Below are 18,797 nucleotides of genomic sequence, written 5' to 3'. Positions count from 1 at the left end.
AGTACAGAAAATACTAGACATTATCTCTTTGCCTAGCTAGATCTGCAAGAGATTTCTTTGTTGTGATTCTCCATGTTGACAATCATGTTGACTGATTTGGGTATATGGAGAGAAAATTTATATTTTCATCAGTCTGCATCATTGGTTGTCTTGTGTAGTGTTTGGTGAATGTATTGTATATTTTCACGTTATCTGTGTACAGTACTTCACTCTCCTTCCATTTTGGTTGAAGACCAAACTCACCTGCTGCATTTTTATAGTGCTTAAAACTGATTGGTGTATCTACAATTAAGCAATGGTGTGTTTGTGCATCTGATTGCTGTGTTTAACCAATTGGCTCATATGTGTGGTAATTTGACATTCTGTGTCTAATGTAATGCAAGTGTGTTTAGTGTTTTGCAAATCACTGTGTGTATTGTTTTGCAAAAAATGTGAGGCTGACTTTGTGCTTATAGGGGTGCAAATCTGGGCCTATGTTTTGCTCCTTGAGTGTAAGGTTTTGATAATTGTGTAATACTTTTGATTTGAGTGTTTATGCAATCGAAGAAAACTGTAAAGACTAGAGATTAACTGTTTATTTCTTTTGTACATAGGCTGTGCATAATGTTTGTTTGTTTGTTTATTTGCTTATGTGTATGATTCTTAACTGTGTTTTTATTTTGTTATTGGTGTATATGTGTGTATGTATGTATATGTATATATATGTATATATGTATATATGTATGTATGTATGTATGTATGTATGTATGTATGTATGTATGTATGTATGTATGTATGTATGTATGTATGTATGTATGTATGTATGTATGTATGTATGTATGTATGTATGTATGTATGTACTGTATGTATGTATGTATGTATGTATGTATGTATGTATGTATGTATGTATGTATGTATGTATGTATGTATGTATGTATGTATGTATGTATGTATGTATGTATGTATGTATGTATGTATGTATGTATGTATGTATGTATGTAATGTATGTATGTATGTATGTATGTATGTATGTATGTATGTATGTATGTATGTATGTATGTATGTATGTATGTATGTATATGTGTATATATTAGGGATGTCCGATATTATCGGCCGACCGATATTATCGGCCGATATCGGCAGTAAAATGTGATATCGGAAAATATCGGTACTGGTTTAAAAACAAAAAAAAACAATAACAATATTTGTTATATATATATCCAGTGAAATTATTAGTTACAGTACCTGAAATTATTCCGTTTTTTGGACGGGGAAACCCTGCATATATCGGTATCGGTTGATATCGGTTGATATCGGTATCGGAAATTAAGAGTTGGACAATATCGAAATATCGGTATCGGTAAAAAAGCCAATATCGAGCATCCCTAGTATATATGTATATTTGTACTCGTTGGGGTCTCTTGAACCATATCAATATTTTATCTGGCTAAATAAAGGTTAAATAAATAAATAAGAAACTGATGATTTGGTCCTGTTAACTTTGAATTTTCTATGGGGACTGCCCAGATCCCTCTCATCCCCCCGGGCTGAAGCCCCCAATGTTTTCTAACCCTAAAAACGATGTACACCTGCATATAACCCGTTGCTTTGTATGATAGCATGTACTATAATGCTGTATATATATACCATACTGTATATATATATTTATTCTCACCGCATATATACCTATCCTCACCTGTATGTACTTACCTGCACATAGTCCCTTATATTATATCTGTACACTGGCCTGGACTGGCCATCGGGAGCACTGGAGTTTTCAACAATGCTTTTCAAGTTATCTGTACATATCCTACTCTTACTAGTTACGCTGCTGGCCAGTAGTAGTCATACTGTTTCTATTTATATAAATATAATACAACTGTGTACATACATCTGACTAGCACTACACTTGGTAGTACTAATTTGTATATTTTGTACCCAGTTTAATCACCTGTACATTGTATATTGCTGTTGCACTTTACTGCTACATTTGCACTCTGGTTGGATGCTAAACTTATTTTTCATTGTACTGTACTTGTGCTGTATAATGATGACAATTTGATACTCAATACATTTGAGTATATATATATACACACACACATACATACTGTATATAATTTCTAGTAGGCACTGTCTACCCTCTGTAATCATAGTCACACAGTCTATTCTGTGTGGTGTCCAACATCTACACACACACGCACACACACATGCACGCCACACGCACGCACACACACACACACACACACACGTGCGTTTCTGTGTGAAACCAAAAAACAAGAAATATGAAAGATGAATATACAAAGATAGCATTTCAATTATGCTGTAAAACCAATAAACAAAAGAAATGTAAGCTACAATAACAATTACTGATAAATAGGCTATACCAAGACTTTATTTTAATGATAGTGTAAGCTGTTTCATATGTGTATACTCAGAGCTAATTATATTGTTATATTGTTTACACTGCCTATTTTTACTTTTCTACTGTACTATAATTGTATTACCTGTATTATGTTTACTATTACCATGTACCTGTACCTCCCCTCCCCCATGCTGCTATGATGCCTGAATTTTCCCAAGGGGATCAATAAAGGAATATTCCACACTGGGAGACCGAGCTTTCTCCGTAGCTGCCCCCAGGCTGTGGAACTCCCTCTCCCCTACCATCCGAGGCTCCGACACCATCAACCTCTCCAAAACACACCTAAAAACACACCTGTTCACACTTGCCTTCACGCAACACGGCCCTGCTCCCAAGTAGCCAAGTCTCTTCACCCACTCCCCTCCGACTCTTTTTTATTTTGTTTTAATTTTCCTGTTGTTACTATAGGCTACATATATATTCATATTCATATATTGTCTTTTATATAGCTTCTCTCTTTTTATGTAAAGTGTCCTTGAGTCTGAGAAAGGCGCTTCTCTCTCTAAATCTAATTTATTATTATTATTATTATTATTATTATTATTATTATTATTATTATTATTATTATTATTATTATTATTATTATTATTATTATTATTATTATTATTATTATTATTATTATTATTGTAACTGAGGGGTACAATTCCCTGACTGTATTACTAGATATGATACTTACTACCACTACCTTTGTACTTAATATTCGGCCACCCAGTACACGGCATAAATATATTATCATGAACACTCTCACGTAGATGAAACGGATCCAACACAAATGTACGAATTAGAAACAGGTCTTTATTTCCTACACAGCGATGGTGTGTAGAATAAGCACTTAATCACTTAATTACATTTATGAATTGAAATAGTATGCACTTTTATGGCAAGGAGTATTCGTCGGTATATCAATAGATAATGTCCAATCTCTGAAGGCGCAGGTGGTAAATATACGACCTGGAATAGTTAAGGAATAACAGCAATGATACTTTAATGATTATAGGCTGGATACACTAGAGGGGGTTAATCCGGTCGCTTGTAAGCCGACAGGAGTAGGAGGGGGGGGGGGGGGGGTAGAATCCAGCTGCCTCGTCCGGCCAAGGGTATCCCAGGTGAACCCACTGTAGTGCCGTTCAATGCGCCGGCGATCCTTGGACCACAGATGAAAGCAGGTGGACTCTTTGTGGGCCGGCTCTCTCCGGTCCACGGGGGAGAGATGTGGAGAGACCTCGTCTTGCAGAGCGTCTCCTCACCTTGCGTCCTCTCCAGGGGGGGGGGTTCCAACACACGGTAGTGTCGGGGGTCTTTATCCATAGAATAATCAAAGTATCCAAAGCATAATCCGTGCCTGGGAAGGCGGGCTGTCGTCGGTAGAATAATCCGGTATACAGGTCCACTCGCTCGTCGGCTCTGGGGCTCCTCGGGTGCAGCTTCACATAGGGTCAACCACCCTGGGTAAGCAGCCAGTTCTCTGCCCGAAACGATGGGGTACTGACTACGGTAGTATTCTCACCGCACGAAGCACTATATATTAACAGACTATTATTAGCTTAATAGACTACGTCCAACTCGACGATATAGTGCCAAATATAACTATTCAAATATTAATATACACGATGTCTCAATACCGATGGTAGGCCGAACTTGGCCTTACTCCCACACGTGGCATCGCGGGGAGGCTTTACGTCTGTGACTCTATTGGAGGGTAAGAAACTGGACTGAAAAGAAAGTCCTACTTTAGTAGCGCAGTATATATACGCACTATGAACAAATAGTCCCATTAGTGGTGCGGTAGCCAAATTCCTACGCGGAACTAGGACTTGTTCGTACATGTCGAGCGGTACGTTTGAACTGGGTCTGAGGGGTATGGCAGCCTGGCACCAAGGTCTCGACCAATAGTAGAATGGAGACTATTATGGGATGTTCAGTAGGCTAGAATGGATATTCAATGCATATTGTACAAGGAATATACAAGGGATATCAGGGAATATTAGAGAATATACAAATACAATTAAATATATATATATAAATAAATAAATATATATATTCGGTTTAATCTGGCCCTTCACAACAGCCACCCCCTGAATAGGTCCCAGACCTAATCAGTTAAACGGAGACAGATTAATCGCGTTGTCTATTTACACATAAGGGTTTGCTGTAGGGGTCAGTCAACTTCACAAAGTCATAGGGTTGTAGGGTCATGGTCATCATCGATTGTGTCTGGGAGTCGAGGCAGTTCTATGAGCCTTGCCACGGGACGGGTGTAAGTGCGACCCTGGACGAGCACTTCAGCTGCTCGGACCTTGCCGTCGGCACCGGTGATCACTTTGCTTACGCGGCCGGCCGGCCACATAGCTCTGGGCAGTGATTGATCAATAATCATGACGACTGTTCCTTCTGTCAAATTGTCTCTCTCCTTTACCCACTTCTGGCGGGTCTGTAGAGACGGTAGGTAGTGCAGTAGGAAACTGTTCCAAAACTTGTCGGCTAATACTTGGCTGTACCTCCACATTCGTCGGCCGTTCGCTTCTTCAGGCCGGTACATTGTCTGGGGTAATGTGGGATCTAGCCGCCCCATCAGGAGTGTGTTGGGGGTAACTGGGTCGATATCCGCCACATCACTGGAGACATATCCGAGGGGCTTCGAGTTAAGTACTCCCTCAATCTCCGTGAGGACTGTCATTAGGACTTCTTCTGCCACAGTCTGGGCCCCAAGTACTGCGTACAGGGCTGTCTTTATGGAGCGCACTTCTCGTTCCCAAGTGCCACCGAAGTGGGGTGCGTTTGGGGGGTTGAATTGGAAATCAACCTGTGCTGGAGCGAGGTGGGTCTTAAGTTCTGGGCCCATAGCTTGGAAGCTCTCTCTCAGCTCTCTTTCGCCGCCTTTAAAGTTTGTCCCATGATCGGACAATAGGGTAGACGGTCTTCCTTTCCGGGATATGAATCTACGGAAGGCCATAAGGAATGAGTCTGTGCTCATGGTCGGGAGAAGCTCGATGTGTATCGCTCTGGTGGTCATGCATTTGAATACAATACCCCACCGCTTCTCGGTTCCTCTTCCTTTCTTTATGTGCAGCGGGCCAAAGCAGTCCATACCCGTTGAGTGGAATGGCTTGTCACCGATTCGGAGGCGACATGGAGGAAGGTCAGCCATCCTTGGTATGCTGGGCTGCGCGCGCCACTTGCGGCAGTCTAGACATGTTCGTTGGAAGCGTCGTACCGCCTCTCTTCCTTGTAGGATCCAGTAACGACGTCTGATTTCCGCGAAGACTCTTTCTGCTCCTGCGTGATGTACATCCTCATCGTATTTCTTTATAATCAGCTCTGTGACCTTGTGTCGGCTGTTCAATACGATCGGGTATTTAATGTCATCCGGTAGATTGGGGGCTCTGCGTAGGCGACCACCCACTCTGATGAGGGTGTGAGCGTCGCTCTCGGGGGCCAGGTGAATTAATCTGCTGTCGGATGGGACGGGCTTTCCTCCCTGTAGACAGGCCAATTCATCGGGGAACGAGTCTCTCTGGGCTCGCTGCAGTAGAAGCAATTCTGCTTCCTCGTAGTTAGCCGCTGACATATCAGCGGGGGACTTGCACTCCGGGTGGTACCGCAGGAATGTTCTTTGTTGTGCACTCTCTATGGACGTGCAATCGTTTATGTTAGGGTCGGTGGAGGCTACGGTGCTCAATCCACAGAACACAGACTTCTTAATTTCCACCTCCTCTGGACTTGCTTCCCTCGGGATAGGCATGGGCCACTGTCCTTCCGGGAGTCTTAGGAATGCGGGGCCGTCACTGTAGACATTGCGACGGGTGAGGTCATCCAGGGGCATCCCCCGGGTGATGACGTCAGCTGGGTTCTGTTTTGTATCAACGTAGCGCCACTCTGTTTCTCCGGTTAACTCTTCGGTTAAGTCTTGAATCTCGGTGACTCTGACTCCCACGAAGACTTTGTACTTGCATGAGTCCGATTTGATCCAGGCGAGTACCGTCGTGGAATCTGACCACAGGATTGTTCTAGACACCGGTATGGTGAGCTCACGTTGGATGAGCGTGGCTAGGTGCGCTCCGGCTAGGGCTGCGCAGAGCTCTAGACGTGGGATAGATTGTTGCTTGCGTGGGGCTATTCTCGAGCGGGCGAGGACAAATGCTGTGTAGATCTCTCCCCCTTGGTCTTGGGCCCGCAAGTAGGCTACTGATCCGTATGCGACCTCTGAGGCGTCACTGAAGACGTGTAAGTCCATTTTACATGTCTCTGGCCTCACCTTGGGTGGGAAGTAGCTTCGGCGCATATTAACGCCTGGGAGTGAGTGGAGCTCCATCTCCCACTCTCTCCAGGTGGATGCAAGGTGTGCGGGAATGGGGTCGTCCCAGCCCTGGTCCTTGTCCCACAATGCTCGTACAATCATTTTTGCCCTGGTGGTGTACGGTAGAATACATCCTAGCGGGTCATATTGTCGGGCGAGTGTTGTGTACACACTCCGTCTGGTGGTCGGCGCCGCCGCCGGCCTTCCCTGCTCCGTAGTCAGGGGCTTGTGTCTGTAGTGAAGCGAATCTGTTTTGAATCGCCACACCAATCCCAGGGTCATCTCCTGGGCTTCTCCCGGGATTGTAGCCATCCAGGTCTCGCTGCTGGCTGCCTTGTCCTCGGAGGAGAGGCTGCGCAGTACTTGCGGATCGCTGCTGGCCCACTGCCTGAGATCAAAGCCGCCTTTGATCAATGAGGCGCGGAGTTTAATCAGGAGAGCCTCGGCTTCTTCCTGGGTTGAAAGGCTTTGTAGACAGTTGTCTACGTAGAAGCTGTTCTTTACGCTGTGTCGGACCTCTTCGTCCGCTGCTGGGTCCTCTGCTACATGTTTCTGTAGTGCAAATGTCGCACAGCAGGGGCTGCACGTCGTTCCGAAGGGGAGGACTTCCCATTGGTAGATGGCTGGGTGCTCATCTCCTGGCTTCTCTCTCCATAGGAACCGTAACAGGGGCTTGTCCGCCTCTACTAATCTCACCTGCAGGAACATTCCTTTAATGTCCCCGCTGATGGCCACCTTTTCCTGGCGGAAGCGGAGTAGAACGCCGAGTAGGGAGGGGCCGAGTGTGGGACCGGGCAGTAACTCTTTATTCAGATTTTGGGATCCGATCTGGTAGCTGCAGTTAAATACTATGCGGTCTTTACCGTTGTGATGGACCTTGTGGTGGGGCACGTACCACGATTCAGTGGTCTGGTCAGCCTCTTTAATGTCCATCTTTGTGACGTGTCCCGCTGTGATGAGCTTCTCAATCTCAGCGCGGTATACACTCTCTTGGGCGGGGTTCTTGGCTAAGCGCCGCTCCGTGTTCAGCAGGTACCGTTCTATGGCGTCTGTCTTGGCGTGGAAAGTAGGCATTCCTTCTCGCCGCAGGAGTGGCGTGGCGTATCTCAACACGCCGTTGACCGGGACTCTCTTGGTCCCTGTCTCGAGGAGGTGAATGGCGTAAATGTCATCTTTAGAGCGAATGTCTTTCTTTCCATTCTTAAAGGGCATTTGTTCCAAGCTCCATAGCCGCTCTACGTGTTGCAGGAGTGCAGTTTCTCCCTCTGTGACTCGGGAGTGGAGACATCTAGTGGCTGTACTTCGGTTGAGAGATTTGGCGAGCGGGCCTTGGAGAGTCCATCCCAAACGGGTCTCGACTGCTGCAGGACAGCCTCGGGGTCCGGTATGAACCCGGTCTATCGGGACAATGAGGTCTGCATGGTCGGAGCCTATCAACAGGGTCGGCATAGCATTGTCTATGAGCGGGATCGGTAACTTGCGCAGATGTGCATATTTCTCCATCAGCTTGGCGACGGGGTATGTGTACCGCGACAGTCCTATTTCTTGGCTGGTGAAAGCGTCTGCAATCTGGTACCGTCGCTCAGGCTGGCCGCTTGCTGCGATAGAGAATGAGACATTCTCGCCCTTTATCGTCTTCAAATCTCGTCTTATTGTCCGAATTGTCATTTGGGTTTCGCTTCCCCGCAGCCCTAGCTGGGCCGCAGCGGAGGCGAGCAGCAGGGTCTTCTCTGACCCGTCATCGAGGACGGCGTAAGTGTCCAGGACTTTATTCTGGTAGCTTAGTGTCACACGCACTACTTTTAGGAGTACTCGGGCTCCACTGCTGCTGGCGGGATCGATGTACATGACGCTCGCTTTGCGGCTGGATGGTGCAGGTGAAGGGCGCCGTCTGTTACTGTCGTGAAGTATGTCCAGATGGGCTCCTTCGCACTTGGTGCACCTTTTCTTTAAGCGGCATTCGGCTGCCATGTGTGAGCGCGCACAGCGAAAACAGCGCTTGTTGGACTTTATCCATTGACCTGCTTCCTCCGCGTTCAGCTTGGGGAAGGAGTCACATTGCGCTAGCCAGTGTTCTTTCTCACAGTAGGGGCACACTATCTTCCACTTCTCCGTTCTGGAGGGGGTACTGTGGCTCCTGCTGCTCGGTACTGACTCCGATTGGTGCATCACAGTCACCGATCTTCTTCCATCATTTAGTCGTCTGGTTCCTTCTCTGGAGCCAGGGGTGCTCCGTCCGAATGTATCTAGCCGTAGGCTGCTGACTTCTCTCGCCAGGAAGTCTGCTAGATCGAGGAGGTTCGGTTCGGGGCCATTCGGGTCTCTGTGGTCCCTCTGCCGCCTAAAGCGCTCCTGACGAGCGGGCGGCAGCTTCTCCAGGATCCTTTCCACATTTGAGTTGGCGTAAAGTTCATACTTCCCCTTCTCTCTTTGCGCTCCCAACATCCCTACCAGGGACTGCACTCTGATGGACAGGTCGTCCAGTGCTCGATTGTCTATTGCTGGGGGTAAGCGGTCGATGTGTCGGATCTCCTGGATCACGTAATCCCATATGCGCCCATACCTCTGGTCCAATGCTACCAGCGCTGCTGTGTATGGGGTGGTGGAAGTCGCGTAGGCGAGCGCTATATTATGTGCGCGGGGCACCTTTAAGTGCTGCAGTAGGATGGCGTATTTGTGGCGTTCATCCAATACATCCACCAACATGGTCTCCAGACACATGCGGAGTTCTGTATACTGGGCCCGGTTCTCTTGGGTGAAGTCGGGTACCATAGGCGTGCCAATGTATGACGCTGACTGTGGATACATCGGCGAGCGTTGGGGGAGAGGCCTCCTAGGCGAGTCTCCTCCCGCTCCTTGGTATGGGCTGGTACCGGCAGTGTACCATGGCCCGCTTGTCCAGGTGCTGTTCCTCGGTGCGGGTCGTGCGTCGTGCTCACCCGTGTATAGAGTCTGGGGTCTGTAGCGCAGCTCCGCGGGAGTATAGCCTGGGCTGTACCGGACCTCCTGGTCCGGTAGAGTACTGTGCTGTCTTCGGGCGCGGTTCTCCTCCTCTTCCTCTTCGTCTTCAGTTAGGTCATCCAGTGCTTGTAGTCTCTGGTTTAGCCTCTCCACAGGATATGCTGCTCCTTCCCGGTTGCTAGGTCTCGCTTGGACCGGTGGGGGGAGGTGGTCTGTGGGGGGTATAGACCTCGTCTGTTGGTCAAGTTCAGGGTTGTTTACTCGGCTAGGGGATGCCGCCCTGGAGGTGTGTCTAGACGAGTTCCTGGAGCCTCTGGCGGAGGGAGAGGGTGTTGTCCGTCTGATCAGCTGTTCTATTAGTTGCGCTTGCTGTCTGTCGCGCTCTGCGTCCCGTAGAGCACCAGCAGCTGCTCGCTGGCTGTCTGCTCGGTCTCGGGCCACATTCTCTTCCATCTGAATGCGTCTTATTTCCAGGCGTATGTGCTCTTCTTCGCTCCGTTGCTGTAGCTGCAATCGATCGCGTTCACCCTGGAGTCTATCGCGTTCAGTAGAGGCTTTCAGGCTGACGAGGAATGCCTGCTGTAGGGTCCTCTCTGCCTCGCTGGGAGAAGGCGGTTGTATAGGGGAGCCTTCCCTCGGGGTACTCCTTGCGGAGCCTTGGAGCTCTATCTCCACGGTGCTCTCCCCGTCTTCTTCCGTGCCGAGTTCTCTCTCGGTAGCGTTGTATTCCTCCCGGGACTCATCGGGGACTACTTCTTCAGTACTGGCGGGGTGTGAAGTCATGTCTGGTTCCCACTGGTCCCCACCGTGAACTTGGTCAGTTACATTAGAGCCCGTAGGGGCCTCTATGGTCGGGGTAGTCTGGGCGTTGGGGTTAGACATACTTTTACTTTCTAGTTTTACCGCGTTTACTGTTAGTAGAAGACTAGGTTGTTGACTGACAGCGTAAGCCTCTAAGTACTGAGGGAGCCGTCGTTCGCGCTGCGGGCGTTGGTTAGGAGGATCGTTTCGTGGAGTGTTCATCATAGGCCATTTCAATATTAATAACACTATATTAATATTACACTAATTACCATCCGGCTCGAAGGACCAATTGTAACTGAGGGGTACAATTCCCTGACTGTATTACTAGATATGATACTTACTACCACTACCTTTGTACTTAATATTCGGCCACCCAGTACACGGCATAAATATATTATCATGAACACTCTCACGTAGATGAAACGGATCCAACACAAATGTACGAATTAGAAACAGGTCTTTATTTCCTACACAGCGATGGTGTGTAGAATAAGCACTTAATCACTTAATTACATTTATGAATTGAAATAGTATGCACTTTTATGGCAAGGAGTATTTGTCGGTATATCAATAGATAATGTCCAATCTCTGAAGGCGCAGGTGGTAAATATACGACCTGGAATAGTTAAGGAATAACAGCAATGATACTTTAATGATTATAGGCTGGATACACTAGAGGGGGTTAATCCGGTCGCTTGTAAGCCGACAGGAGTAGGAGGGGGGGGGGGGGGTAGAATCCAGCTGCCTCGTCCGGCCAAGGGTATCCCAGGTGAACCCACTGTAGTGCCGTTCAATGCGCCGGCGATCCTTGGACCACAGATGAAAGCAGGTGGACTCTTTGTGGGCCGGCTCTCTCCGGTCCACGGGGGAGAGATGTGGAGAGACCTCGTCTTGCAGAGCGTCTCCTCACCTTGCGTCCTCTCCAGGGGGGGGGGTTCCAACACACGGTAGTGTCGGGGGTCTTTATCCATAGAATAATCAAAGTATCCAAAGCATAATCCGTGCCTGGGAAGGCGGGCTGTCGTCGGTAGAATAATCCGGTATACAGGTCCACTCGCTCATCGGCTCTGGGGCTCCTCGGGTGCAGCTTCACATAGGGTCAACCACCCTGGGTAAGCAGCCAGTTCTCTGCCCGAAACGATGGGGTACTGACTACGGTAGTATTCTCACCGCACGAAGCACTATATATTAACAGACTATTATTAGCTTAATAGACTACGTCCAACTCGACGATATAGTGCCAAATATAACTATTCAAATATTAATATACACGATGTCTCAATACCGATGGTAGGCCGAACTTGGCCTTACTCCCACACGTGGCATCGCGGGGAGGCTTTACGTCTGTGACTCTATTGGAGGGTAAGAAACTGGACTGAAAAGAAAGTCCTACTTTAGTAGCGCAGTATATATACGCACTATGAACAAATAGTCCCATTAGTGGTGCGGTAGCCAAATTCCTACGCGGAACTAGGACTTGTTCGTACATGTCGAGCGGTACGTTTGAACTGGGTCTGAGGGGTATGGCAGCCTGGCACCAAGGTCTCGACCAATAGTAGAATGGAGACTATTATGGGATGTTCAGTAGGCTAGAATGGATATTCAATGCATATTGTACAAGGAATATACAAGGGATATCAGGGAATATTAGAGAATATACAAATACAATTAAATATATATATATAAATAAATATATATATTCGGTTTAATCTGGCCCTTCACAACAATTATTATTATTATTATTATTATTATTATTATTATTATTATTATTATTATTATTATTATTATTATTATTATTATTATTATTATTATTATTATTATTATTATTATTATTATTATTATTATTATTATTATTATTATTATTATTATTATTATTATTATTATTATTATTATTATTATTATTATTATTATTATTATTATTATCTTATCTTATGTATGTTGACACTGATGTTGTGATGGTGGACTTGAGCGCCCTCGTGTGGATTGTTTTGGGGAAGGGCTCATGCGCACATTGCTCCCACTTTCTGTCTGGGATTTTGGATGTAAAAGCTGTTGTGTTGATGATCTCGAGTCTCCCGTGTTATTTTACGCAGATAAAACTGAGACGTTAGTCGTTGGCCCCAGCAAATCACAGAGGCCTGTTTGAGGACAGCTCAAATAGATACTTGTCATGTATCTCAGAGCTCCACCATAAAAAAAACTTCAATGAATGAATGAACGAACGAACGAATGAATGAATGAATGAATGAATGAATGAATGAATGAATGGATGAATGGATGAATGAATGAATGAATGAATGAATGAATGAATGAATGAATGAATGAATGAATGAATGAAAACTTTATTTAACAGATTGCAGAATGGGTACAATACAGTACGGCTCAATACACACAATTGTTAAGGGGCTGCAGACCAGAGAAAGACGTTTGTCTTGTTTCCATCAGGGTCCCCCATTTTCAGTTCATATTGACATTTATGACATACACAACATACATGACATTTATGGCATAGGGACATATAGGTATTTAGTACTGATACATTTGTGACATAAACGGTATTCAAATATACAGTACTGTTACCCATAGATCCTGACAGAGTATATACATAATGGAGAGGGGACTGTACATTAGGAGGGGGTGGGTGGGTGGGAGAGAAATATACATACGGCGGGGAGGGAATATATACATGCGGTGGGGAGGAGACTGTCTATTAGGAGGTGGTGGGGGTTTTGGGCATTTACGGTGGCCAGTTTCGAATTGCAGCCTCCCGTAGGTGCTCTTTAAGAGCGGTTTTGAATGTGGGTAGTGATTCACATTCCTTTACAGCTTTGGGTAGGGCGTTCCACATTGATGTGGCACAATTGCGAAATGTGTTTAGTCCCTTGTTTGAGCCGAATCTGGGTTTAACATGATTTGTTGAGCTTCCTCTGGTGTAGTGGTTGTGGTATTCACTGACCTTTGGGAAGTATTTTGACATGTACATGGGTACCTTGGTCGTGTAGTGTATCTTGTAGACCAGGCCCATTGCAAGTTGCTGTACTCTGTCGTCTACTCTAAGCCATCCTAGGTTGTCAAAGTGGGCAGGGGTGAGGTGGGTTCTAGGAGTAAGGTCAAGTAGTAGTCTGACCAGTTTGTTTTGTGATGTTTGTAATCTTGTTTTTAGCGCCTTTGAGGTGCTTTGGTACCATGAGGTGCAAGCATAGTCGTAGTACCCTTGAATGAGTGCTCCTGCCAGAGTCTTCAGGGTATTCTTGTTTACCAGAGAGGAGATCCGGTACAAGAATCTAGTTCGTTGGTTGACTTTTTTTATTACATTGGATGCCATTTTGTCACAGGAAAGATTTGCCTCTAGGATGGAACCCAGGTAGGTAATTTCATCTTTCCTTGTGACAATATTGTCACCCACTGCAACTGAGATGCCGTCGGTCTTGCTGAGTTTGTTATTTGAGCCGAAGAGAATGGACTCTGTTTTGCCCATGTGTAATGATAGTTTGTTATCAGCGAGCCATATGCAGATTTTGCCTAGTTCCGAGCTGAGGGTTTTTTCAACCTGCAACTTGTTCTTGTCAGAGACCAGCAGGGCTGAGTCGTCCGCAAACAGGAACAAGTTGCAGTCACAAGCTGACGACATGCAATTTGCATAAATTAGGAACAGTAGCGGTCCTAGTATGCTTCCGATACAACTTTGTTGTTTTTTATTGATGTTATACTGTGCACAATGGTAGAATATGATGCACAGGGTACATGTCATATTCAAAGGCTGCATTATGTGGAAATAACCTCCTGTACTGATCATAAGTGGTTTTTTCCAGCCAAATTCCATTGGAACCCATTCGGCACATTTTGGGTACTTTGGGTATCCCAGATGTCCCTTTGAGTATCCGCCTGCTACTACCCTTTTTAGAACTGCTCTGGAAGCTATGTCCTTTGTTCAATTGCTTAGCTTTTTGGTACAGTTGTTGTCAAGAAGTTGCTGAATGAGCTCCGTGGCATGTTTTCAGGTCTGGACATTGTTAGCATGGTGTTATTCACTGTCAAATATGGGGGGGGGGGAAACAGGCGAGGATGAAAATATATTTCTCCTTTGGTTCATCACAATTTACTCATAGCATTTTAACAGACACAATATTTATGACACTGGGAATATATTCCCTGAGGTCCATAGATGTTCCTAGAACATGCTAATGGCCTTGTAGAAGTGGAGCAATCTTCCTTTTTACTTGGGTATATGTACTTTTAGGCACATTTTCCGAAAATTAGACATCCGAAAACAGTATACAATATACAAAACAAAAGTACAAAATGCAAAATAGATCAAATATGGTGTAGTGTTAACACTACACCATATTTGATCTATTTATTACTAAAATATTTGCACTACATCTCTCATTTTTGCATTTTGTACTTTTGTTTTGTATATTGTATATTTTGTATAGCGTTTGGTCTTTATTCTTTTACTTTACTAATGAAGCACAATCCCAGGAGGCTCTACAGAACCAAGCATTGTAATGTACATGTAGTCACATAATCATGTACCTTATGTGACAAATAAAACAAAACTTGAAACTTGAATTAGAGAGTGATGACGTGCACGCGTGGAAAGGCTCTTGTTGTTGGTGTCATCAAAGCGCATTTCATTCGTGCGTAATGACTGCTTCAGCGCTGTTGGAGACATGCAGTTTGCCTACTTTGATGAGGATGTGGAATTGAGATCACAACACTTCCCTGCTTATATTGGTGATGTGTTGCAACAAGGTCCCGTCAGAAAACGTAAATTAGTAACGCTATAATATATTTGCGTATTGTATTGAAACAATTCCAAAACAAAACATCAATGAACGTCGCGACTGGGAAGTTTCCAAGTTTTGTTTTATTTGTCACATTCACATATAAGGTGTACATTACAGTGAAATGCTTGGTTCTGTATGAGCCTCCTGAGATTGTGTTCGACAAGTGGCAGGTCTAACACAGCTTGAATGATTAAACACATACATATAAAAAAAATTCATTATATATGATATGAAATTAGCTCACAGATCACATCAGCTCAAATACAAATACTTAGTCACCTGAGAGTAAAACGAGTAGTTTACTCCTAATTTCCAAATACAAATCTCTAATTTAATCGGCTGCAAGAACTAAACTGCGAGTGTTCTTCTCTCTCTTTCTCTCTCTCTCTCTCTCTCTCTCTCTCTCTCTCTCTCTCTCTCTCTCTCTCTCTCTCTCTCTTTCTCTCTCAGCAACAGAGCGAGTTACGCTGTAACTCCTATATTTTTATTTTTTAATCCCACCTGCACATTTTGTTTAATTTGTCGCTTTGCTATTTTTTATTTTGTTTCATTGTGCAAAAAAATAAATAAAAAAATAAGTTTGTAACAAATACAGTACAAATTAAAATACTAGAATATACTCAAATACTGTTTTCATCCAGGTGTGGAAAATGCACTCACCTGCCATCATGAGATAGTGACGAGCTGCTCAAGCCCCTGCAGTAGAGAAGTGCTGCTGGTATTTCCTGTGTGTCTGTTTAACATGCGGTATGCGTGTGACGTAGCTATAGGGATGGCATCTTTTTCAGAGAGAGAAAGAGAGAAGAGAAAAAACATGCTGTGCGATTCTCTGATTCTGCTTTCTACGAAAGAGATGTTTCCTGTTTCAAACCTTGCACAATATTCAACAGAAAAGCATCATACAAATTGCATCATGTTGATCGATTAGGTTCATACAATTGGTTTCCTTTTCACCAATAGGAATAGGAGTAGTAACACAATATAAATTAAATTCAAATTCAAACCTTTATTCATTTAAATGGCCCAGGTGTGTCTATAAGGCCCAACAAATGAGCTTTCAATCATCAAAATTGGCATTCTATTCTGCTTACATTTACATTTAGTCATTTGACACTTTTATCCAAAGCGACTTACAAGTTCCGTATGACAAGTCAGCAGGAAGGGTACAACTCTTTTTGCTGAGTAACAATGTTCATCAAAACAGTGCTGCAGTGTTGAGTGCAGAGTAGTATAGACATATTAGTATAGTAGGTAGTAATATACACAAGGAACATTAATTAGTGGAAGAGTACATGAATGAAAACTTTATTTAACAGATTGCAGAATGGGTACAATACAGTACGGCTCAAGATGATGATAGTAGAAGACAGTAAGAAAGTTGGTTGTTTTTCTTTTTTATTTCTTTCATTTCAGATATTGATTGAAGAAGTGTGTTTTTAGTCGACCGCAACAGATTGGTGGTGTTTTGGCTATATCCTGACTGTCGTGGGATATACAAAATAAGTCTTGCCTTGTGTTCTTCTTCAGCATAGTTGTCCTTTAGATTCTCTCTCTCTCTCTCTCTCTCTCTCTCTCTCTCTCTCTCTCTCTCTCTCTCTCTCTCTCTCTCTCTTCTTCTGGACTAGGAGTTTTTCACCTCTTCATTCCAGAACCCTTAGCATACATCCTTAAAACACAACATCACTTGAGTACACATTATACAAGGCATGTGAATCCTGTCTCATTAACCCTTTCACTACCACACTACAGAAGGTTAACCTTTCACTACCACACTAGTAGTAAACATAATACAACGTATATTCTATCTATACAAACGATGCTATGCTAACTGTACAAATAGCTGTAAACTCAAACTAAACTATAGACTAAATATAATACACAACATATATTCTATCTATATTATAAACATATATAATACAAGGTTCAAGATTCAGGGGCGGCCGGGTAGCGCAGCGGACTAAGCGTCTGCCAACGGTACCTCCGGCTTGTCGGTCGTCCGTGCTGACACAATTGGCAGTGTCAGTGGGTGGGAAGTTGGTGTGGGTAGGTTGTTGTAAACAGCGACTCCTACAGTTCGGTCGGGGCACCTGCACAGCGAGGGAAGGATCTGGAGGGAGGTAGTGTGATCTTCCACACGTTACACTCTCCCAGTTCGAGTCCGCGCTGCCAGGATGGCTGCCGGCTGGCTGCACATGTGTCGGAGGAAAGCATGTGATAGTATCCGGCCTCCCGGAGCAACAGTAGGGATGGGGGGGGGGGGGGGGGGGGTGCGCAACGACCAGGAAGGGGATTGGGAATTGGCATAACGACTATATAACCACATTTCAGATATTGATTGAAGAAGTGTGTTTTTAGTCGACCGCAACAGATTGGTGGTGTTTTGACTATCCTGACTGTCGTGGGAAATACAAAATAAGTCGGTAGCACTTTATAATAACACCCTGTTATAATACATTTATAAGGTATTTGTAGATAATGAACTAATCATGAACAAACCATTTATATACATTCATAAATGATTATTAAATCGTTTATAACTATATTTGTATAACATTTACAAATTATTTATAACGCTATAGTGGATAATGAACTAATCATGAACAAAACCACATTTACAACTGATTAGTACATCATTTGTAAATGTACTCGTTTAAAATTCGATCTGTTGGTAACTTTTTTCCACATGATCAACCTTATTTGTTAATTATTAGTGCAACATTTAATACTGATATCTAATGTGTAGTAACACATTTTAGGCCGTGAGCCAGGGCCCCAAATTTGGGCCACGGCTACCATCTTGGGGGACTAACTTTCATAGTGATTTTTGGGAAGGTATACACCCCTGCTGCTAGAAAATATGTGATAGCAATGCAGCAGTTGCCTCCAAATGTGTGCCATCATATCTTTTATAACACTACCAAGCATATTTTGCAGGCCTCCTGTCCGAAATTACATGCCCCAAATTAATCATGATAGCTCCTGAACCATAAGGCCTATATGCATGTATACATATATATTACCATTCCAGAGTAAATGGAGATACAATGAAGGAAAACATCATATTTATATCCTCGCCTGGTACATAATCTTAATTTAAAAGGCAATATGACCATTATTACCAATATCACATGGATAATAATGCAACTGAATGTGTCCTCCTACTCCTTGACTACAAATGTAACTCTGGATCTGATGAAAATACACAAAATACAACATTTATGATACAATTTATAAAGATATCCCATTTGATCCATGGACATGACTTTTAAAGGCGGTCTAGATCTATAATTATTATTATTATCGGACTCCATCCACCCATATGAACAAATATTTTCTTGGATGTCTATAAGCCAACCACCGTTCCACATCATCTAAAGTGGACTGCATTAGAGCCACACCCCTCTTTCAGCAAGCATGGCCGATTGTGATGCTAGGAGAAAGCGTAAGGAACATTTTAATCAAGTAATCATGTTTACATTTTTAACACAAACCACCTTCTACTTCCTTATGCAGTAAAAACATTGATGGGTAATACTGAGCTCAT

General features: G+C 44.1%; 1 protein-coding gene across 1 annotated transcript in view; it reads right to left on the bottom strand.

Moving 5' to 3' along the window:
- The window catches only part of LOC311223540 (uncharacterized protein), a gene marked incomplete at its 3' end in the record, with an annotated part of 45,248 nt that extends 29,298 nt beyond the window's left edge, over nt 1-15,950 (bottom strand). Inside the window, exon 1 of the mRNA XM_084308321.1 lies at nt 15,914-15,950. Within this exon, the coding sequence (XP_084164447.1) occupies nt 15,914-15,923 (10 nt within the window). The 5' untranslated portion in view covers nt 15,924-15,950. The remainder of the gene's footprint in view (nt 1-15,913) is intronic.
- Nucleotides 15,951-18,797: the final 2,847 nt, after the last annotated feature.

This window comes from Notolepis coatsorum, assembly GCF_963971535.1.
Source record: "Notolepis coatsorum genome assembly, chromosome: 2".
NCBI classification, from domain to species: Eukaryota; Metazoa; Chordata; class Actinopteri; order Aulopiformes; family Paralepididae; genus Notolepis; species Notolepis coatsorum.
The sequence above is the reverse complement of the archived record's forward strand: the minus strand, read 5'-3'. Positions and strand labels throughout refer to the sequence as shown.